This window comes from Azolla caroliniana, unplaced genomic scaffold (genome assembly GCF_043228905.1).
Source record: "Azolla caroliniana isolate FFs.n. ecotype wild unplaced genomic scaffold, voAzoCaro1.0.p SCAF_14, whole genome shotgun sequence".
In the NCBI taxonomy this organism is placed as follows: Eukaryota; Viridiplantae; Streptophyta; class Polypodiopsida; order Salviniales; family Salviniaceae; genus Azolla; species Azolla caroliniana.
In genome coordinates this window covers 469,716-493,240 of record NW_028230449.1, presented here as the reverse complement: position 1 = coordinate 493,240, position 23,525 = coordinate 469,716, and the positions used below count along the sequence as shown (strand labels likewise).

The 23,525-nt window shown below is 39.5% G+C and overlaps 4 protein-coding genes across 8 annotated transcripts; 2 read left to right on the top strand and 2 right to left on the bottom strand.

Annotated features, from left to right (window-relative positions):
* The first annotated feature begins 555 nt into the window (after positions 1-555).
* Positions 556-1,676, top strand: LOC147855092 (uncharacterized). Its single transcript, XM_087330448.1, has one exon. The coding sequence runs from the start codon at positions 611-613 to the stop codon at positions 1,559-1,561; it is 951 nt and encodes a 316-aa protein (XP_087186574.1). The 5' UTR covers positions 556-610; the 3' UTR covers positions 1,562-1,676.
* Positions 1,677-5,588: 3,912 nt separating this feature from the next.
* On the top strand, positions 5,589-8,222 carry LOC147855091 (YbaK/aminoacyl-tRNA synthetase-associated domain-containing protein). The gene is made up of 5 exons (XM_087329980.1): positions 5,589-5,946; positions 6,520-6,597; positions 6,679-6,763; positions 7,503-7,591; positions 7,874-8,222. Exons 1-5 carry the CDS (start codon positions 5,635-5,637, stop codon positions 8,009-8,011), a joined length of 702 nt encoding a protein of 233 aa, XP_087186106.1. The 5' UTR covers positions 5,589-5,634; the 3' UTR covers positions 8,012-8,222.
* Positions 8,223-10,594: 2,372 nt separating this feature from the next.
* Positions 10,595-14,192, bottom strand: LOC147855090 (bet1-like protein At4g14600). Of its 3 annotated transcripts, XM_087329938.1 has the most exons (6): positions 14,106-14,176; positions 13,603-13,652; positions 11,877-11,927; positions 11,664-11,787; positions 11,072-11,128; positions 10,595-10,919 (listed from the first exon to the last, which is right to left on the bottom strand). In XM_087329938.1, exons 3-6 carry the CDS (start codon positions 11,891-11,893, stop codon positions 10,761-10,763), a joined length of 357 nt encoding a protein of 118 aa, XP_087186064.1. In that variant the 5' UTR covers positions 11,894-11,927; positions 13,603-13,652; positions 14,106-14,176; the 3' UTR covers positions 10,595-10,760. The 3 variants fall into 3 exon arrangements, with proteins under 3 accessions (XP_087186064.1, XP_087186066.1, XP_087186065.1); XM_087329940.1 differs by lacking the exon at positions 13,603-13,652 and having other exon boundaries at positions 14,106-14,192; XM_087329939.1 differs by lacking the exons at positions 13,603-13,652; positions 14,106-14,176 and adding an exon at positions 12,980-13,084.
* Positions 14,193-15,558: 1,366 nt separating this feature from the next.
* Positions 15,559-18,494, bottom strand: LOC147855089 (uncharacterized). 3 transcript variants are annotated; one of them, XM_087329955.1, is made up of 4 exons: positions 18,362-18,494; positions 17,268-17,335; positions 16,120-16,214; positions 15,559-16,007 (listed from the first exon to the last, which is right to left on the bottom strand). In XM_087329955.1, the coding sequence occupies exons 2-4, from the start codon at positions 17,322-17,324 to the stop codon at positions 15,713-15,715; spliced, it is 447 nt and encodes a 148-aa protein (XP_087186081.1). In that variant the 5' UTR covers positions 17,325-17,335; positions 18,362-18,494; the 3' UTR covers positions 15,559-15,712. The 3 variants fall into 3 exon arrangements, with proteins under 3 accessions (XP_087186081.1, XP_087186079.1, XP_087186080.1); XM_087329953.1 differs by lacking the exon at positions 18,362-18,494 and adding an exon at positions 17,418-17,979 and having other exon boundaries at positions 17,268-17,330; XM_087329954.1 differs by lacking the exon at positions 18,362-18,494 and adding an exon at positions 17,418-17,978.
* Positions 18,495-23,525: the final 5,031 nt, after the last annotated feature.

Sequence of the window (23,525 nt, the reverse complement as noted above, 5' to 3'; positions counted from 1 at the left end):
TCTCGTGGATTTGTCTTGCCCCCGATGCTTTCATACGTGTTACTATGTAATGCCTTGTCTATAATTATTATCTTTAATGGGCATATAAATGACACATTATCTCCAAGATACACGTGCGTGTATGAAACGTGAGCATAATCACCAGGGACTTGAACCATAGAGGATGGGTTATTTCGAGTCATTGTGTTGATGACTTTAGGTTACATGCCGATATTGAGATTAATGCCCACCTTAAATATGTCCAAGGACTAAATATAGGATTTAACTTGTATATGCATGTTTTTGGTGTCTATTTGCTTGTTAATATTGTGGTGGTCACATGGACCACACCTAGATTAGGCCCCTACCAAGCCCCATGCACCACACATAGACCACACCCAAATTAGGCCCCTACCAAGCCTCATGCACCACACCCAAACTAGGCCCCCACCAAGCCCCATAATTAGTAGAGCTAATTGGAGCGGGAGAACACCCTCCACGCTAAGAGAGAGTCTATAAAATGTAACTTGAGACATAATGAAAAGGAGGCTATTCTTGAGAGCATTTCACATCTTGGTGGAGAAGACGGGCCAAGCCACCCCAACTCACGACCCCAACAACGCCCGCCACGATGCAACACGACAACAACGACGGCAACGCAAACTCGATGAATCCGGAATTCCTACAACACAATCAAGGACACCAGCCCACATCGCCAATCGACCAACTGGTTCAAGCTCTGTCCAACATCATTTTACAAGTTAACCATACTAACCAAGCCATGTTGTCCTTTCTTTCAGCACGATCCGAGCCACAACAAAATCTCCCGGACTCTCGAGTTCGCCCAAAACCGTTCTCCGGCCTACCATCGGAAGACGTCCTCTCTTGGCTGGATCATTTCGAAATGGTGGCCAGTTACCACCAGTGGCCACACCCTCGGAAGGCAATGGAGATGAAGACACTCCTCGAGAATATCGCGGCAACATGGCTTGTACAACAACCCGAAGAGACACGCAACGACTGGGATCTGTTACGGGCAGCCATGATTCGGAATTTTGCTCATCAAGACTCCCGCCAGACGGCCCTACAACAACTTGAGTCAATTACCCAACAACCACGCGAACCCATCACCCAGTTCGCGGTTCGTTTTGTGCAGATCCTACGCCGGGCTGACGCCAACATGTCGGAGGACATGAAGTTGTTTTTTTTCTGGCCGCGTATACGACATGACCTCCGCCGCCGTGTACGCGATCAAGGCCCGACGACACTACACGAAGCCATCCTCACTGCCCAACGCATCGAAGCTGCAGACGCGCACGACATGCACACACCAGGTAATCTCAGTCATGATCATACAAACACTATACCAGTCGTCACTCCCATGGACATCGACATCCAGAACGCGCAATTACGTGCCAAGCGTGCATTGCCCGAACGAGACAGCCAGGGACGCCCCAAATGTTTCTACTGCAACAACTATGGCCACATTCGGCGTCACTGCCGAAAGTGGCAGAATCACCAACAGAAGCAGAACGTCCAATTGGCTGACGTTGCCTCCCTCTCTGAGCTCCCGGAAAACTAATGCGCGGGGTGCCGCAGGGAGAGCCGCCCCCGCACGTCCACGTCTCCACGTCCTCAACTTCTCCCGTTTCTCCCACGATCGAGCCGCCCCCGCACGTCCACGCCTCCACTTCATCAACTTCGCCCGTTTGTACCACAATCGCCCGCCTCCAGCACACGACCCAAGAAGTTCTCCTCAACTCCGGCAACAACATCTCTTCCATCAGCGCAGATTTAGTCACCCAATTACAACTTCCCACGAGCCACGCACCGCCCATTAAAATCCTCTTCGGCGACCAACAACGGGTGTACCACTCACATACGCAAGTCAGGTGCATGCTCACCATTAGTTCCGCCCAGATCCACCATTGTTTCTACGTCCTCCCGCGCCAGTTGTTCCCAATCACCTTGGGATGTGATTGGTTCCTCCATAGTCGAGCCTGTCTCGATTTCTCCGCACAACAGCTCATCCTCCCAAATCACATTCCGATCGCGCTCTTCACTACTCCGCGGGATACCACCCACATCAGCAACACACAGTACCTGATATCACCGGCGGAGCGCATCAACGACATCAGACGGCTCCTCGCCACCTTTCCCTCGTTGTCTACACCACCTGTAAAACCTCCCTCGGTCCGTTTTCCGATTCACCACACGATTCCTACAGGCAACGCCCGCCCCATCAACGCAGCTCCCTGACGTCGCTCGCCTCTCGACCACGAGCGCATCGACAACGCCGTCAAAACTATGCTCCAACAAGGGATTATCACACCTTCCAAGAGCGAGTGGATCTCGGAGCCACACATGGTAAAGAAAGGGGATGGTTCTTACCGCTTTTGTGTCGACTTCTGACAACTGAACCATGTCACCACCCATGACTGATACCCTCTCCCTCGTATCGATGACCTCCTCGACCAGCTTGGCAAATCAAAGTACTTCACCTCCCTCGATCTAGCCTCGGGATATTGGCAGATCCCGATGAATCCTCACGATGCCCACAAAACTGCATTCCGCACTAGGAAAGGCATTTTTCAGTTCACACGGATGCCCTTTGGCCTATCTGATGCGGGGAGCACATTCCAGCGAATGGCTAATGCCATCTTTGATGATCTCATCACCCGCCGTGTCGTCATTGTCTATCTAGACGATATTCTGGTACATACAAGCACTTGGGCAGAACACCTTCAAGTCCTTCGGGAGGTCCTAACTTGTGTTCAACGCTATCGATTGCAGCTGCAATGGAAGAAGTGCCGATGGGGTAGTACGTGCCTCCGCTTCCTTGGGTACGTCATCTCCTCCGACGGAATACAAATGGACCCGGAGAAGACAGAAGCAGTCCAAAAATTCCCACGCCCCACCACAGTCAAGCAGCTTCAACGCTTCCTCGGCCTCCTCACGTTCTCTCTTCGTTTCATCCCACGGCTAGCCGACCTGTCAGCCCCACTACGCGCGCTCCTACAAAAAGACGCACCCTTCCTGTGGACCGAAGCCTGCGAATCCAGCTTCCTGCAGCTCAAGAGAACACTCCAAGCCTCTGACCTCCTGGCCCACCCTGATTTCACGAAGCCTTTCCATCTGTAGACGGATGCCTCCAATGTCGGCCTTGGTGCGGTCCTGCTCCAATCCGACGACAACGACCAACTCCGCTCGATTGCCTACATCAGTCGGTCACTTACCAAAGCCGAACAAAATTACTCGACAACTGAAAAAGAGTTCCTCGCCATCGTCTGGGCATTCCATCGTTTCCACCCATACCTTCACAGATCAAATACATCAGTCGAAACCGACCATCAGCCATTGCTCTCCCTCATAAAGAAGGCTCATCCACCCGGCCGCTTACTTCGTTGGGTTTTGGCGCTACAGGATTACACATTCACTCTGCGCTATCGCCATGGTCCACAAAACATCGTCGCCGATGGATTATCCCGCATATCCTTTCAGGCGAACCAGATCACCTCCAACACAATCAATTTCCCCATATCCTCGTCCCAAATGGCCAACATGCAACAACACGACAAACAAATCCAAGATATCTGCCACCGCCTACGAGCTGAACCGACATCATCCCTCACCAAGCAATTCATGATCCAGGATAATGTCCTACTTTTTTGTCAAGTAGGCAAAGAACCCCGAGTCTACGTGCCTGAGCAACTACGCCAGTCTTACCTTCGTTTCTTCCACGATCACCCGTTGTCCGGCCACTTGGGTTTTCATAAGGTGCTCGACAAAATTCGTCGCAAATTCTATTGGCCTGGGCTACGCCACGAGGTCGCCTCCTACATCAAAGCATGCAACTTATGTCAGGCCATCAAATCACCTCAAGTGGCTCAAGGCCTCTTACATCCGATACAAGTTCAAGCTCCATTTGAAATCGTCGGATGGGACATTATGGGCCCCTTTCCCGAGTCACAAGGAGGGAACAAATTCATCCTCGTCATCACCGAGTACTTGACGCGTTGGGCTGAGACAGCCGCTATCCCAGATGCAAAGGCTATGACCATCGCCTCCAAACTATTGGAGAAAATCATCTTCCCCCACGGTTGCCTACTCCAAATCTTGTCCGATCGAGGACCCCAGTTCAACGGTGAGCTCCTACGCCTCGTTTCAACACAAATAGGAATCCAACAGTTATTCACGTCACCCTACCATCCGCAAACGAATGGGTTGACGGAGCGCCTCAATCGAACCTTAAAACAACAAATCTCAGCCTACATCGATCCGCTGCACTCAACCTGGGACCGAATCTTGCCCTTCGTTACGCATGCCTACAACACAACTGTGCAAGCCTCTACCCGCATTAGCCCATTTCGGGCCCTTTACGGAAGGGACCCGCGCTTACCCCCAGAAGTGGCAGTCCCGCAACCAACCACACGACTCCACGCTGACGCAGTGTCTTGGTGGTCCCACCTACAACAACTCCAGCCCCTCCTCCGCAAAGCCATCACGAGCAACCTGCACCAGGCACAACTACGCCAAAAACGACAACACGATATAGGCCGTGTCGACCATCAATACCACGTCGGTGACAAAGTCCTCGTCTACTTCCCCATCCGTCGTCGCGGTCTCAGCGAATCGCTCATGCACCGATGGATCGGTCCCTTCAAAGTTCAAAAGCAAATACGCGACACTACATACCTGCTCCGCCGCGCCTCCAACAACCGCTCTACCTTTGCTCACCAGTCTCGCATGAAGCCCTTCCATCAACTACCACCGCCCCCGCCCACACTCATGCCTACGCCCACGCCCGTGTCATCCCCCCGTTTGGAACCGTCGTCCACGCCTCGTCGCGCTTCGACTGCACAGTAACTTTTTTTTTTACAAAGGGGAATTGTGGTGGTCACATGGACCACACCTAGATTAGGCCCCTACCAAGCCCCATGCACCACACATAGACCACACCCAAATTAGGCCCCTACCAAGCCTCATGCACCACACCCAAACTAGGCCCCCACCAAACCCCATAATTAGTAGAGCTAATTGGAGCGGGAGAACACCCTCCACGCTAAGAGAGAGTCTATAAAATGTAACTTGAGACATAATGAAAAGGAGGCTATTCTTGAGAGCATTTCACAATATGTTATGTAAATGTGCGTGGTTTGTGTATATGAGAATAAGCATATATGTTCATAAGGTTCATTCCACCCCTAAAACGGTCCCCGGCCTCGTGACCATACATACATACATACATACAAACATTATGACATACATACATACATACATACATACATTATGACATACATACATACATACATACATACATACATTATGACATACATACATACATACATACATACATTATGACATACATACATACATACATACATACATTATGACATACATACATACATACATACATACATTATGACATACATACATACATACATACATTATGACATACATACATACATACATACATACATTATGACATACATACATACATGCATGCATTATGACATACATACATACATACATACATTATGACATACATACATACATACATACATACATACATAGCCATGGCTTTTATTCTGAAGTCTTCTACAGGGCCACACTTTTGGAAGGAGTCTGTCTGCTCACCATCACAATCGCCCACAAATGGCGGCTGCTCACCTCGAATCTTTGCAGATTCGGATCTTGGAGCGTATCCAATGCCTGGAAGATTCTCTTCAGGGTGAAGGAAGCCGCCCGCAGGAGGCTCCGCCGCGTGATGCCCAACCTCTCGCCAGAGATGGAGAAGCGGAAGATTCTTCCACAGAGCACAGATTGGGCAGGATTCTTGAATCTGTTGGGGTTTATTCCTTTGAGTTCAAGAGGGTTCCTTCGGATTACTACGACAGAAGTTTTGAAGAGCGGCGAGACTTGTTAGGGGCAGCCTCCATTGATCATCTCTGCAAGAGCATAGTCATGGTAAGGGCATCTCAGAACCCCCTCATACATATAATACCCATTTCTACTTTTTATACATGCATAACATATATATATATATATACATATATATGTGTGTGTGTATGCATATGTATACTTGTATATAATCGCATATATACCATTTGTTTTTAGCAAAGCATTGTATTACTCGTGGGAATAAAGTGAAATTGAGGTGAAAATCGACAAAGGAAGCATGCAAAAAGTCAGATTAGAGACACCCAAAGTGTAGGGCATAGATGATGTATGTGATATGATCTCCTTGGAGACATTATAAATGTAAAAGGATTGTTAAGGGGAAGTAAACCAAGTTCACATACAGGTAACACCTTGCAAAATGCTGAAAAAGGCCTATTTCCCCCTCAAATGTTAGCATTGGTAATAAGGTAAGAGTCGCTAATGATAATTGACCATCATATCGAGATCACTCTCCCAAAGACAATGATCAAGGGGAAGAAGATCCCAATAGTGACAGATTGTTTATTTCTTGTCTAAGTTCCATAATTGAAGAAAGTGGAAAGAAAAATCTAGGTGCGTATCTTAAAATGATTATTTCAGGTAAACACACAAGCACATGAGAGCGTAAAGGACTGCAGCGACTATCATAATTCAAAGTTTTACATGGTGATCGTACAGGTTGTCATACTTTCAAATCTTCATAATTTCTCTTTGCTAATGCCCTAGATTGTTAGCTCAATGTGGCTTGTTATTTCGCAGTATACCGCACGCTTGAATGCAGAAAAAGTAAAACAGTTTGTATATTCATTGAACAATGGCAGAATTCCTAAGAAGAGATTCAATTGTAAGTGATCTTTAGTGATTCTACTCTTCATGAGTTTTTAGTAATAGAACAACTTTTTTAGGATCTTCTTTTATAGTTATTTATCAAGAGTCTCTTGACAAAATCTCCCTTAAGTTGATCATAGATGAAATTTGCAGAACTAGTATTTGCACAACAAAATAACTTTCCACTGTATCAAATGTAAAAAAAAGAGAAAAATACCAAAAAGGAACACAAAAAATGCTGGATGAGTTTTCTATGATACGGTCAACTGTGTGTTCCATAGTATGAACCATACGTGCATTCGCATTCGAGAATGTTTCAATCATTCGGCTTTGGTAAACACCCTCGAAGTAAGGTAAATACCATGCTTTTGTATTCATTAAATTAAAATTTTAAGGTAAGAAAGTTAAGGTAAAAAGTGAAAAAAACATAAGAATGTTTTGATAACATACGCATTCGTATGAAAAAGAAAGTTTGCCAATGCATTCGAGTATGTTACATACTATGTGCATTTTTAGTTGTTTTAGTGGACATTTATTTAACTTTTTCTTCCTTAAACTGAGCTTTTCAACTAAGCATCATCCCAGTTATATGTGAGAAGAGAATCTTTCAATGTGGTTTCTCCTTCGGAAAAAAAACAACATTTTGCTCTCAAAAGTCTGTGTGTGGGGATGATTTATTGATATGTAAAGCTTTTGCAAGTTTGTTCTGATGACAACATTTGTTTTGAAATCTAAACAATTGTCTGTTGCTACAGTGCGGCTTGCTCCCGAGGATGAAGCTTACCGATTAACTGGCTTCTCTCATAATGCTGTGACCCCTGTTGGAATGAAAACCCAATTACCTGTAAGATTGAAGTACATTTCCTTGTTTTCTGGTGTTCTTGTAGAGGTCATGTATGGAAAAAATGCCAAGAATACTGCTCTTGTTAGTATCAAATTTACTATTAACAATGGCTATTTTTGTAAGTTTTTGAAAAACTTAGGCTCATTCTTGTAAATATCAAAACTCGTGGTATATTTCAGTGTTTCTCTCCGTATATAACATTACGAGTTTTTCTTTTTCTTTTTAGCTGATGAAATTTCTGTTGTTGCAATTTAGCCAATAGAATCATTGTTATATGTGTAGATCATCTTGTCCAATGCCATCGTGAAGCTTGAACCCCAATTCTTTTGGCTTGGAGGTGGAGAAGTTGACTTAAAGCTAGGGATTAATACCCAGCAGTTCATCGACTCTTTCAAGCCCTTTATTACGGACTGCTCTTGAGGGCTGAATTCTATTGGATACCCTACCATTTTTTGTATTGGAGCATATATTATCTTTTGTGTTGGAGCACCAACTGACCTCATTTGGCTTAAAATTGTAATGGCAAAATGTTGAGTAGAGCATGCTCAAATATGTTCTCCAAAAGATTGTTGGTGAGCACTCCCATTTTACAAGAATAATCATAATTTAATGCTGGAAAAGATTGATCTCATCGTGTGCTTGACTTTTACTGTGTGTTTAAAAGCTTGAAATGCATTAGCCAACCACATTCAATTCAAGACTAGGTAGAGATAATCACTAAATGAACAATATTTTATTGATAGCACATTTGTAAGTCATTGAATATTATGGTGTGCTATTCTAAATCCAAATTCCAGAAGGGCATTCCTAGTTTAATCGTGTGTTGAGAAGGTATCAGTAATTAAGTATCATCACCATAATTTAGCAGTAGCTGTATCATACATCTCATAGAATATAATAGAAGTTCTCTTGAAGCAGTATATATTTTCTAGATTTCTCTCCTTCTCTTTGCATGCTTGGAGAGAAATAAGTTTGTGAGTACTAATATTATACTCTTTTACAATGTTTGACTTTGATCCACATTCAGTCTTGCTGCTGCCATATTTTCAACCTTGCCCTATCCTTACGCAATTCTTAGTGCAATATATGCACGAAATTGTCAAGTGGTCATTAGTAGAACTCTTGAACGTCTAGGGTAAGTTGTGAATCCCACGCGTGGTAAAGTGCATAGGTCATTAATGAGATGTTTTCTCTCATTAAACATTAGAGGCATATAATTTTAGTGCAAATTTCTTTTGACACATCATTCCTTCCTTACACTACATTTAGGACTCTTTTACAATGTTTGACTTTGATCCACATTCAGTCTTGCTGCTGCCATATTTTCAACCTTGCCCTATCCTTACGCAATTCTTAGTGCAATATATGCACGAAATTGTCAAGTGGTCATTAGTAGAACTCTTGAACGTCTAGGGTAAGTTGTGAATCCCACGTGTGGTAAAGTGCATAGGTCATTAATGAGATGTTTTCTCTCATTAAACATTAGAGGCATATAATTTTAGTGCAAACTTCTTTTGACACATCATTCCTTCCTTAATAGTACACTACATTTAGGACAGAAGTTCTCTATTGGATTTGGGTTTGAGGGGCATATTGGATTTGATCCATGGTTTCACATTGTAATGTCAAAATGGCAAGGCCATGTGCATGGATTGGTCTTGTCAAAAGATCGAACAAGTGTCAATGGTTGCTCTGTAAGAGGAGCACACACATTATTCAATCATGGGTTTGTTTTTAATTCTTATTCTGATCCTGGCTCCAAAGAAGTGATAGAAATCATGAGCCTAAATGCTTGCTATATTTATTCTTAAATATTGTGATGTTCATGTGGTTAAAGTGTTAGCAATCCACATCCTACTCGATAGGCATAATGGAATTAGGTATTTTGTTATGTATGGTTAAAAGGAATTAATAATCATGTTTATTTGTGAAACCTACAATGAGTATTATTTATATGTGTGATTGACTATGAATCTAACTACCGAACAAATGCAAAAGAAAAACTATTAATTGCAACATTGCCAAAATTTGGCATAAAAAGATACCAACACAAACTTCCTTCTTTGCTCACATCGTCGGAAAATAATTCTCTAGTTTTATAGGAACTCAAAACACATTATATTTCTCCATTGAACATCCAAGGTTCTAGGAATATCAAAAATGTATTCAATAGATGGGCTCAATTAAGCTACACAAGTTGACTTCTCCGACGCCCCTTGTCAAATTGACCCATGTGTCAAACAATTATGAGCACTAGAGCTAAATCACTACAAATAACAAATAATATTAATATTGATATCAAATAGGTATTTAGTGTGGTAATGCACTTATTCATTGCATCTACATGGTTGGGCTTGGATTCCATCCCTCAAAGCAAGATGTCTAGACATAATTGTTGTCTCTCAGCCAAATATTTGCGCATTATTGGCCACATCATAGTTTATTTCATTATCATGAGTGCTACTTGGAAGATATCAAATAGGGATTAAGTGTCATAATGCGCTTATTCATTGTATCTACATAGTTGAGGTTGGATTTCATCCCTCAAAGCAAGATGTCTAGACATAATTGTTGTCTCTCAGCCAAATATTTGCGCATTATTGGCCACATCATAGTTTATTTCATTATCATGAGTGCTACTTGGAAGATACCACTTGCATATCATGATGCAAGCATCTTTTCAATTTTGCTTCTTGATTTAAACTCAAGTTATGAGTTCATGTGTCTTTCAGTGCCTAGACATGTCTGATTTGGTGTCAATGAGACATTTGGGTTTATAGAAAAATTGGTTTTATAGTTAGTTATGCATTGCAACATATATGTAAGTGCAATTGCACTCCATCCATCTTCAGCTCAATAATTTGCATTTTGGACCTCCAGAGATGGAAGATAGTTGGTTGATGACATTACTTGTAAGCTAATAAGCATACCTTGTATGTTTTATGGTCTCAGAATTAGCGCATGTTATAAGTTATCACTCAAAAGGTAGAATCAATTCGTATATTTTGCATTCCATGGTTACAGAATTTAACACATATTATCACGTGAAAGGAAAGGGCTGGCAGCTCATTCACATGATCACCCCTTTACAAGAATATATCTGTACAAGAGTGGGTACACACATCGGCCTTGTTTCTATACCATCTGAACAAAACTCAAAAAACATTTCCTATTTGGAAACTTTCGACCACAGGTAGACGAGAAAAAAACAAAGAAGGGCAAACAATATCACGTGTATGACATGGTTCGATCCTTGCTGGATTACACTTTTTTTCAACCTTTTCATTGTATTCTTCAGCTCTGCCTGAGCCTTCATCATCGTAGATTCCTACAACATCACATACAAAAGATCAATGAAGTAAACTATTTTATGTATTTTTCATGATCTATTCTATAAAAACAAACCACTCCATGGTCTATTATATAAAGAACCTTTTTATGTTGCATTCTATTAAGCAATAAAGGCTATATTTTGTTTACCAACTGAGTAAGCAATTCATTCTGGAATTTTCCTTCTGTCTCTATGGCTAAAGCAACCTGCCAAACAATAGATACAGTGAAATAGAACATTAGAAGAAAATACCACAATTCTTTAGGAGCCTAGTGGAACATTCATATACTTTCTATCCGACTCTTCTTCCCTTAACACATAATTCAAATCCGGCTATTTAAGAAATAAACATAGTCACTGACCCAATTGTGTTTAGGTAAATAATGAAAAGTCAGGTATCATTTGAGGAAATAAAGAAAGGAATTTAGATTTCTTCCTGTAGATATTTTCTAGAGGAATTTTGACAGCTATTTTAGGGAACGGGGATAACACTTTCCCAAACAATATGAAAACTTTTTCGCAAATTGATTATCATTCTGAAAAATTCTCATTCATCCGTTCCCAGTGTGAAACATGATTCTAAATTATGAGAAAATCCAATTAATTTAAATATTTCCATTGGATTTGCCCCATTCATAATATATCTCCAACTGGCAAGTTAAATGTGCTTTTATTAATGATGCAGACCTTTCACAAACGTTTTATTTTTTTAACAAGCAATAAAACTCTCTTTATACTCACCCCTTTCAGCTTTCTAACTCTACTGTGAAGTTCTCCAATTTCTTCATCAACATCACCCTGCAAGACATCCACTCTAACTTGCAGCTGATCATTTGGTGCTGGTATACGATTATTTAGACCTTGCCTATATATATAAATGCTAGTTGTATCAGAGATTTTAAAATTTAACACATTTAAGCCAAATAATGTTACACCAAAATAGCTCACAAAGACCTGTAGTTAATTGCCATGACGATATCTTGATGATCCTGAATAGTCAAGTTTCTGAAACAAATTACAGAATTTTGTTACTAAAAACCATCTTCACTGAGATTTAATTACATTGCGAAAGAAAAATACTATATATAGTTAAATTCTAGTCTCACTTAAGTTATAATACAAAATTAGGTATGACAGTTAGAAATGGATCACAAATGGAAGTCTCGCTAAGCACCTAAAAAAAGGATAGAATTTTTTTGGCTGGATGTTCTTATAGTATCTGATACTCAGTAAAATCCAAGGTTTGTTGAAGACTATTATCTTTCCAAAGAATAAACTTGCTAAATTTATTAAAATATGAAAAACAAGAATGAGAACATCATCAAAATGTCAACATTAATCTACTAAATGTTAGTGGGATTTGATTCTAAGTCAATGATGGTCCTCTGTCAAAGATGTCTATTGATCCACATCATGAGTTCCCAAGACTATATATATGCTCATAAATAGAACCAGCCTATCTTTCGTCAGAGGAATGGGCCAAACTTTGCCATAATGAAGGTTTAAAATATGTATATTGATATATCATGAATGAAATGAGCAAATATTTACTAACACTTTTTATTTGCAAACAATGAACCCAATCAAGTATGAGAGAAAATAACCATGAATTAGATCCAAATCGTCTCGCCATCACATTCGTTTGGTGTGACATTAGGAAAATAACCATTGATTAAATCCAAATAATCTCATCATCATATAAAAAATAACATTTGTTTTCCCAAAGTACATTAACACATCTTACTAATGGCCCCACCAAAAAAACTAAATGTCAGTCAGCTAATTCCTATGAAATCTTATATAGGCCTTTGTTCCTGTGAACCCACCCTTGCATATCATTTCCAAAATTCAAGTTCCTTTAACCTCTTAAGCTGAATACTCTCTTCTGGTTTATTTTCTCTCATATTTGATGTAATCTCATAGAAGTGAAATCCTAACTAATATAGTTTTCAATTCACTTCATCATATGTGGAGATCTGACCACTTAGGATGAAAATACCACGAAAACAAGAGGTAGCATCTTCTTGGCTTTTAAGGACCAAAAAATAGATTGATACCATTAAAATCCAGCAACGTCAATTCTGCTTGAAACCTATCATTAAAATTCCTAGCTCTATGAACATGGCACGCCCATACTTTATGTTAAACTGAGAGGAGCTCAGATGGAAAAATCATTCAACCACTTGAATTAATCCACTATATATGGGGAAAAATCATACAACTCTAAACTAATCAAGTGCATATGGCAATATCATTCAACTCCTCTAAATTAATCACTGACTTATAAATAAAGCGAAATCATAGTCCCTGTAAATTGACATTTATGCATGGAAAAATCATATGATGCTTCTAAATTAAGCCTTTGTGTGATACAAAGTCATGCAACCTTGCAGTAATAATGAGGTATAAGCAGAAATCCTCTAAATTAATCAGCTATATATGGAACAATTATACAAACCTTTTAAAATTAGCCAGTTGTATAAGGCAAAATTACACAAAATCTTCAAATTAACCACTTACATATGGAATATCCACTCTCTCTCTCTCTCTCTCTCTCTCTCTCTCTCTCTCTATATATATATATATATATATGTGTAACGCCAAAGGTATACAATGCCTCTAAACTAATCAGTTATGTATGGCATACTCATACGACCCAATTAACTAATCATATTTTTACCCCGATGTTTGAATTGAAGCATAGGTGTGGAAGTTAGGTTATCAGAAAAGCTGAAAACCAAAACAAAAACAGATGTCAACATTTGGGTACCTAAAATCAAACCTTGAACTTTTACAGGTCTTAGTAACACAATGGCAAGAACCACGGTTATACTTAAAAATCAAGATCAAGCTATAAAAAAGTCCGTGGGATTTTAAGTAATCTGGATGGTTAGATAGAAGATTTAGATGCATTAAGGCATGGCTAGAGCAGACAGTGATAATACAAAACAATCAGTCACATCAAGCGCCATAACCTTCCTTAAACAGCTGATAATCAGCCAGTCACATCAAGTACCCTACTTCTAAACCTAACCCTAACTCCAAACAGATGGAAAACATTCAGTCACATCAAGTACCCTAACCCTAATTCCATAACCAAAAGCTAACCCATCACACTCCACCTCCCCCAATTCTCTAACCCTAGCCCTCAATGGCAGATGGATGATCAGGAGAATCGCTTACTTGCAGCGATGGACCGGCGGAAGACAGCTCTACTTCCCTCTGAGCAACCAGATTTCCGTCTCTATTGTCCTTTCTCTTTCTGTGTGAACCTGTGTCGCCTGCGTGCGTGCTCTTCTCGTGCAGGAAGAAAGAAATGAGAAGGCTCCTTCTTCCTCCCTTCACTTTGTCTGCAGTTGGGTTTTTCCTAATTCGGGAACTACCCCTCTCTCTTCTTCTTTCTCTCTTCCACATCATTTGGGGGCCGGGGCTGCTTCAGGTTTCTCCAAATTCGGAAATATACCCTCCGCCATTTCTCTTCCTTTTTGTGACTTGACTTTTTTTGTTCACATTCCTCTTCAATGTGAGATGGTGCGGATAGATGCGAGGAAGGCTCGGACTATGCATATACCTTTCTTTTTTCCTTCAAGAATTTCATGAATCTAAAATCCTTTGATCCAAATTGAGTCGGGTTTTCGAACATTCCTAATGGAATACCATCTCCACACATCTTTAAACGATGCGATGCGAGAACTTCAAATCGCAACCATTCATTTATGAAATTCAATGTTGAGTAGCACATCGGCAATGGTTCAGTTTGAACTGAATCAAACCACAAAACTGTGGCTTAATGGTTTTAACAGTTTAAACGGCTCGACTCGGTTCGATTCAATTCTGTTCAGTTCAATTTGAACGGTTTGAAACCGTGGTTTAAACAGTTTTATGGTTTAGAGTTGCCACTTGTTTATTTTCGTAAATAATTTTTTGAGCAACCTTTCCATTTTTAAGCCTAATTCTTACATTTTACAAAAATCTTTAAATTTTTGAAATTTTGAATTTTGAGCCATCTTCGAAACTAAAAGCATAGCATGAAACCCCAGTTTGAAAGGTTTCATAGGTTGGATTTTTTGCAACTGTTTTGTTTAAACAATTCTGATTTAAGTGGATTAGTGGGTTTGGTTCGGTTTAAGTTTCAAATTTTTTAAATAGTTCAGTTATAAACGATTTGAGTTTTGACACACTCGAACCCAAACAAACTGTTGTTGATTGTTAATGTTGAGAGTCACTACTCACCTCCACATATAGTTCATGAAAATGTTATGCATTATTCTATCTTGTGAAATTTTTTGACATCAAATGCCACTACTCACTTCCAATTTCGGTTACTAATGTCGTATTTGACCTTCAACTCTCTGAGGACAATAATAAAACCCATGTATTCATCTTTCTTATGCAGAAATAACGATCGAACACAGCAAATTCCCCTCTTAAAATCCTTATATGGGAATAGTGTGGCTATAGATCTTTTAATCCTAGCTTCAATATGCAGAAAAGACTTTATTGAACGGCATACCCTGATTATAATGCAATGCAATCTAACTAGCCAGAACCAATCAATCATGATGTAACCAAATACGACCATCGACCAATTTTATTTAAATAAACCAGCCTTGTTTCTTTCATGAACGCAAGCATCTTGTTTTGTGAAATCTTTGCTTCAATTGGTACTTGTCAAATACTGATCACTTAATTCGGGGGAATGGAAAGATTAATTTTTTTTTTACTTACACATCAAGATATAGACAGGGCTACATTTTCATAAGAAAGTTTAACATTTCAATAATTATATATCATCTTCTTTTCCTTTTCTTTCCTCCTTTCCGGAATTCTTGTACGAGACAAGCCTTTGATGATTTCGAAGTATCTTTCTTGCTAAAAAGTGAGGATTTGCTATCTTCCTCTTCCTCGGAGACATCCTGCTCAACATTTGCTTCACCACTTTTATCAATGCCCTTACGAGCTTTGCATGGAATAACATCCTTGCTTGTCTTTGAAATTTGAAGCTTTGCTCTAAGCTTCTTTTCAATAGGAGTTACAGTAGCATTAATATTTGAATGTGGAACAAACTTTGCTCCCAAACCTAACCTGAAAGAGTAAACAAAGCCGTCCATATTTAGGGTTTAGGGTTTAGGGTACAACAAAGCACCATAACATATATATACTACAGGAATGTAGGCATTGAACAATATATTTTTACCTGCTTGGTCGTATATCTAATATTGGTTCATGGCCTTCCACTTCTTCATTACCACCATCACATCCATTGTTCATGCTCTTCACCCACTCTTTTGCCTTAGAAGAACCATCAACATTAAGAGAGAATTTACTTGTATCCAATGCCCATAGGACGGCATGAAAATAACACAAGTTGCCTAAAATATACTACAAATGAATTCACAACTGGGATTTCTTTTCTTCTGCCCTTCTTTCGCTTGCCTATTAAATTTTATCCAATTCAATTTAGCGGACAAAACCCATTTCACCTTTTTTGGTTCCATTTTCATGCTTATAATAAGGATTCTTTTATACAACTCCTGGGCCAATTCCCATGAATTAATATGGTTCTTTTCCTACATTAACCTTATGCCCTTCCTTATCTACTAGGCCTTCTTTAAACACCTATAGATCGTCTCCATATACATTAATGTGTTCACTTTCAAACCTTAACTTATTAATGATACTCATATTCTCTCCATTGTTCAATCAAAGGACATCTTGATTCAAGAGAGGACAAGGCTAGAAAATTTTATTTTATAGCTATTATGATATCATGCAACATCAAAAAAAGGGAGAGTTTTTGGGGGCTCCAGGTAGAGCCTTTGAGGGTGCATGGCAAAATGATAGCCTAAGGTATGATGATGAGTTACCAGAATTCATGCTAACCAAACACAGAAAAAACGTCTCTCGCCTATAATTTTCTTTCATGGTGATTAGATTAAAGTTCAAGAATGCTCACTGAAAGGCTTTAAAACCCTTCCAAACTGTGCTTTTCTTTCCTTCTCATCATGACTGCTGGCTTGTTCATTTTTCTCAACATACAGAGTTCCACTTTGAAGTGTTCTTATGGCTTCCTAGCATGCTTTTTACAGACAAATGCAGTTTCCAAGGAGGATTTGTTCAGCATTCATGGGCCCAAAAGCCACATCACAGAAACACAGATGATTTTCTAGAACAAACATAGGTGTTTACCACCATATGATATGCATTCATTGGAGGCTTCAAACGAGAGCCTTTTGATTATGCATTGAAAATCGAGGACTAGCCCATCCTTTAAATCTCTTCTTAAAAACTCTTTCGAGAGTTGGGTTCCAACTAATTTGCATGGTAAGTAATGTAGGAACATACCAGTTTAAATGCTTTATCAGACACTTCCACTTCCATTGGAGCTTTCGCATTGGACATACCGAACTAACCTGAAAATGGACATGTCCATTTCACTAAAAAGAAATCAAAAGAAAAAGGTTTGATTCTGTAATTGAATTGCTTCAAACACACCATCTCTAGGAGAAGCATTTCTTAGACAATCTATATTCTGTGAGCTCTACTTAGATGAAGCCCTAAAAATTGATTAGCTGCCAAAAATCTGTTCAAAAACTACAATTATTCTTCTATCTCTTAACGCCCATCAAGATCTAGTTGTAAATCTATGCAATTGAACACCTATAAAAATGTATGCATGTTAGAAGTTTTGGGGCCATATAAAGGTCATGTTTGGAAATCATTTTTTTGATGATTGTATTTTGAACTTTTGTGTCTCTGGTTTTGCTATTAGCATCGTCATCAGTTGCATATCAATCGTGAATTGGACACTAGTCCTCTACCATTGTCTTAGAACCCTAATCATGTGTTACTTACAAGTAGGTTTAAGGATAATGCAATGTCTTTAGAGCAACAGTGGCAATCACTAAAACTTTCTAGTTTTAGAGACAACTAAAACTCGCTAAATTTAGCGAGTTCAAGCCTTATGATGGGCAGTTTGTCGACAAAATTTAGGTCACCATAATCATGCGTTTCTTAACAGACAAGCATCACTTGTGCTTAGCAATGGACATAAGGCATGGAATTTAAATATAAAAATATGCTGAGGAAATTGGTTGATCAGAGAGTTCTTTTTTCATTCTGAATCAATTAACTTTTATGCTGGATCCAAATCCTTCAACATACAGAAAAAAAGCAGTTTTTTAATGGTGGATCAAAATCTTCGGGACACAAATCAGGTGATATTTACTATGCTGGAGTAAAGTTAGTAGTTTTTATATTTTATGCTGTATCAAAATCCTCAGACACACCAAGCTCAAGTGTCCTTTTCAGTGCTGTATGAAAATCTTGGAAACACAGAAACCAATCCAGCGGTTGATTTTTAACGCTGGCACAAAATCTTGAGATATCGGAAATCAGATAATTCTTTATGTCAGTCGGGAACGGAGAAACTTGCTTACCAGAATTGCTCAGCTGATTCTCTACTTGTCTTTGTCTTTTATACACGAAACCGTCAAAAGGATTCAGGAGGTTACAGAACAGGAGATCTTCCGATCTGCAGAGACTCAATCCATGCCATCACGGAACCCTAATAACCTGCACATGAGGAGGGGGGTCACACTGCGTAACAAACAAAGAATCGCCCATCAGTTTTCACAAATTCCCCGGACTACCCCTCCATACAAGTCTAGGGTTTAGGGTTTAGGGTTTAGGACAACACACAACAATTTTATTTATGGGCTCTCTCTTTCTTAAGGGACACACACACACGATTTCCTTATTGGGTTCTCAGATATTCCTCTTTGGGGAAGGGACAGAGCGAGAACTGAGAAACAAGTTTTTTTAGCATCCATCGATAGGTCAATGGGACCTGAACGCAACACAAGTTTTCTTGACTGGTTGCCTCACTTCCTAAGAAATGACATTCATCGTGCTCTGAAGCACAAACTCTCGATGTGTGTATCTGGCATACATAGATGAGGTTAGCCTTGTAGGTGGTGTTATCATGGATTTCACAATTTACACTACTCTCTCTCTCTCTCTCTCTCTCTCTCTCTCACACACACACACACACACACACATATGGATAGACATTTACAAAGAGATTGCATTATCGGCTCCTCCAACATTTCACTCTTCGAGGGGGGAAATGTAGATAAACATATAGATAGAGTCAATGACAAGGAGGCATGGAGTTTTTATGATCATGGACACTATATGATCCATGTCCTCGTATATCTCACATTTCTCTTTGAGAGAAGAGGGAAGACATATATAGAGCTAGAAAAAGACAGACTCTTTTTATCGAGTCCTCAAACCTCAAACCTCAAACCTCAAACATTTGAGCTCTAAGACTAGACATAAAGCCCCGGAACTTTTTCTATGTGTAGACATTGATGAGTGTAGCTCGATATTCAAGAGTTTTATTTGATTAAGGTTGCAATTCAAATTCCATATTTTTATTGAGAGAAAAATGTATGTAGGGATAGGTCCAAGTTTACTCAAATATGACAGAAGAGAGAGCATTGAGAGAGCGAGTGACACAAATGGTTGCAGCTTACTCTATAAGGTTGTTTGGTAGAGACCAAAAGGTCATGCATTCAACCCCCTACATTCCATACTATTTTGAATCTAGTAAATTAGGGAAAACATATGTATGGCATATAAAATATCACTAGGTATGTAGCATGTAAACATCCAAGCACCTTGGCATTTCTATGAATATTTATGTTAGAGAAGTTCATGAAATGGTTCCTATAAGGGACCATCTTTCAAAGATGCTCCCTCAATGTGATCTAGGTCCTCTAGTGTACAGACTTCCATAGATCTTGTTGTAATACATTGTTGCATTCATCATTTTGGTGAGGTTTACAATACCAAGGGGTGTAAATCTTCTCAATGTTGAAGCCATTCTTGTTCGACCACTTCATCCCATGTGAGCACCATGATCCTTCTATATGTTTTGCCGTTGCCATTTGCTTCGATGCTTCAAATGTCTCGTGTAATCCTTTGAGGTGGCATAGTTCGAATAACGTTGGTAAGCTTCATTGTCTAGAAAATATGTATCCATTTCTCTACATATGTCACTATTCCAACACATGATTGTGCATATACTCTATTAGCAATTTTCTTGCATGATCTATTCTTTTATGCCAATGATGTGAAGCTCCACAAAGATATAACAAGGCATCTAAATGATACCTAAAGATAAAGAGAGACACATATCAATAGTAAAGCTTGTCAATCATGTACATTTGGGGATAGTTAACCATCACCCCCCTACTAATGTTACTTTATTTATGTGTTAGTCTTATCATCAAGTTTTTCTAGTTGACTAGAACCCAAAGTAGAAAGTACAAACACGTGTGGAAAATTTATGACAATCTTTGTTAGTGTAATTCATAATCTAATCTTATAACATGTGTGTGAATGAGAACTCTTTAACTCTTCTATCAACTCATTCAATAAACAAATCAAACACTCAATTTATACAAATTGAGACATCTAACTTCTCATTTGAAAACTGTCATATCTAATAATGATAAACTAACAATATCCATAGAACTCCAAACACAACACATTATCAAGTATTACAAATAATGTTTCAACGAACAAGCCCACATTGCGCTCATATGTCTAACATGACCACCCATGATTTATCGCTTTGTGGTTCAAAAGAAGAATTAGTAATTCCATCACCAAAAGGCCTCGAAGCCACAAGACAATCAAGACAAAGAAAAGATAGTTGACTTTTCAATCACAATGTTTGTTTACGTTGGTTTAAGTTATTATATCCAAGTTTAAAATGAATCACTTAAAGTTTGAGAGATTGTGGAAGTGATGTACTAATGCTAAGCACAAAATGTAAAGCCATGGTATGAGAGCTTCTCTAAGGGACAGCAAGCAAAACGCAATATAACACATTTGCTTGGATTGATCCGGACAATCCAAACAACATGTACTCCGAGGAAGAAATGGAAAACCTGTCTTCATTTACATCCAACGAAGCACAAAATCAGAATCTCATGTCCTCAACATCCAACAATATTTCAAGAAAGTATTCAGTAGAGAAACTCACAAATAACAACTACCGGATGTGGAAGACAAGGATGGAGCTTATCCTAAAAAGAGCAAACCTTAAAGAGCTAGTGGATGGTTCCATTAGCATTCCAAATACAGAAAATGGATTGAAACAATGGAAGAGTAGAGATTTGGATGCTAGAATGGAGATCATAATGCACCTCCGTGATGAACAAGTTGATCATGTTCGCGATTTGGAGACTGCACAACAAATGTGGGAGTATCTACGAGAACTCCACCAACCCTCTTATGGAACAACAAAAATATTCTCATATAGGACTTTGATGAACCTTGAAATGAAAGAGGTAGAACAAGATGATGCATTCATCAGCAAATGGAAGAAACAACTAGATGCGGCAGTCACAACAGGCAACAACATAGATGAGACCTCAAAATGTGAGATTTTGATGGGAGCATTACCATCATCTTGGATGACATTTGTTAGCATCCACAGTGAAGACAAAGACCTCAATCTACAAAACCCGATAGCAAAGCTGAAGCAAGACAAACTGCAAAGGAAAAGGACAAATACTCAAAATAAAGTCAACCACATGGCCATGGCAGCATCAATGAGGAATCAACCAAGAAACTTTTCAAAGCAAAAGTCCGAAAATTTTTAGCCTAAAACTAAACCTAGTGGATCAGGTGCCATTACCATATCCACACAACTAGAGTCTCCTACACAACTACTGACTTCTCTGACAACTGCTTGAAGTGAGATTTGGTGACAATGGAATGAAAGTCACCATTGGCAAAGGAGAAGTACACCTGTCCATAAGTCATTCAAAATCAGTAAGTATGTCTAATGTTTATTATGTTCCAAGGATAATAAAGAACTTACTTTCCGTAAGTGAAGCCACTGCAAACGGAATTATTATTGAATTTCATTGCAATTGTGCAATAATTTACCACAAACTACCAACCGATGAAACAATGAAGATCACATGCCCAAAATCAAGGCGGTATACCTACTACAAATGGTAGACAAAACACCTATTTGGGCCCTCACTGCAACAGGACACATTCATGCTGATTCAACATTACTTTGGCATCATCGACTTGGGCATCTCAACCCAAAGTCAATGAAGACAGGACAAATCCACAAGCCAACCGGTGAAACAATGAAGATCACATGCCCAAAATCAAGGCAGTATACCCACTACAAATGGTAGACAAAACACCTATCCGGGCCCTCCCTGCAAAGGACACATTCAACATGTATACTCTGGTCCTATAGGTCAAAATTGGCCTCTTTATGGACGATAAAAATTCTAATTCTAATTCTAATTCATGCTGATTCAACATTACTTTGGCATCATCGACTTGGACATCTCAACCCAAAGTCAATGAAAACAGGACAAATCCACAAGTTGCTTGAAGGTATCCCCACTAGACCCTTCAAATATATTTCTGTGTGTGAAGGATATATATATGGCAAACAATGTCGCCAAAAATTCGCAACTAACAACAACAAAAAGACAAAAAGACCATTACAAGTCAAATCTGTGTGGACCGATGCAAACGACATCCTTAGATGGTAATAAATATTTAATCTCTTTCATTGATTGATGATTTCACTAGATTCACTATATTATATTTTCTTAAAGAAAAGTCAGGGGCCTTCAAAGCTTTCATTTCCTACAAGGCAGAGGTGGAGAATCATGGTCAACATAAAATCTCCACAATTCAGAGTGACAATGGTGGTGAATATTTTTCCAAAGACTAGATAAAGTTTTGTGAAGAGCATGGGATCAGGCATGAGCATACAGTTCCCTACAACCCACAACAAAATGGAATCGTTGAACGGAAGAACATGACTCTACTTGATGCAAGTAGATGTATGTTACAAGTTGCGGGTCTACATAACCAATTCTGGGAAGAAGCTGTTGCTACAGCATGCTACCTACAAAACCGATCACCATATAAAGTATTGGCACTGAACACCCCATATGCAATATGGTATGGCCACAAACCACACTTAGGACATCTACGCGTGTTTGGTTGCATTGCATATAGCCATATTACTCAAGAGAAACGAAGGAAGTTGGATCCTCGAGCAAGGAAATGCATCTTCACGGGCTATGGAGAAGCATCAGGCGTAAAAGCATACAAATTATTTGACCTACATACAAGGAAATTTCTCGTCGGCCGATCTGTCACTTTTGATGAAGCAGCGCTAATGAAGCAATATGCAAACCATGAGGTACAACATCTAAGTGAGAATTCTCAAAATGAACTAACATTTTCTAGTGATTCTCATATTGTAAAATATAGTGGCCCTATCACACAAGATTGATCTAAGCGCTTACAACAAAATCAATCTCATGGAAAAGGAAATCAATACAATATGCCAAACAAAAACATTTTAATGCAAGGAGATTGGAATAACGAAGAAATGATAAATCACCCAAATTCGATAAACTCGAGCTGCCACAACATAGTTAAATCGGGAAAATGATTATGGCGGCCACGACAAATTCAGAAAAAAAAAAATCAAGTGTTCTACGAAATACCTCGAAGAGAAGACCAAAGAGACGACAACAT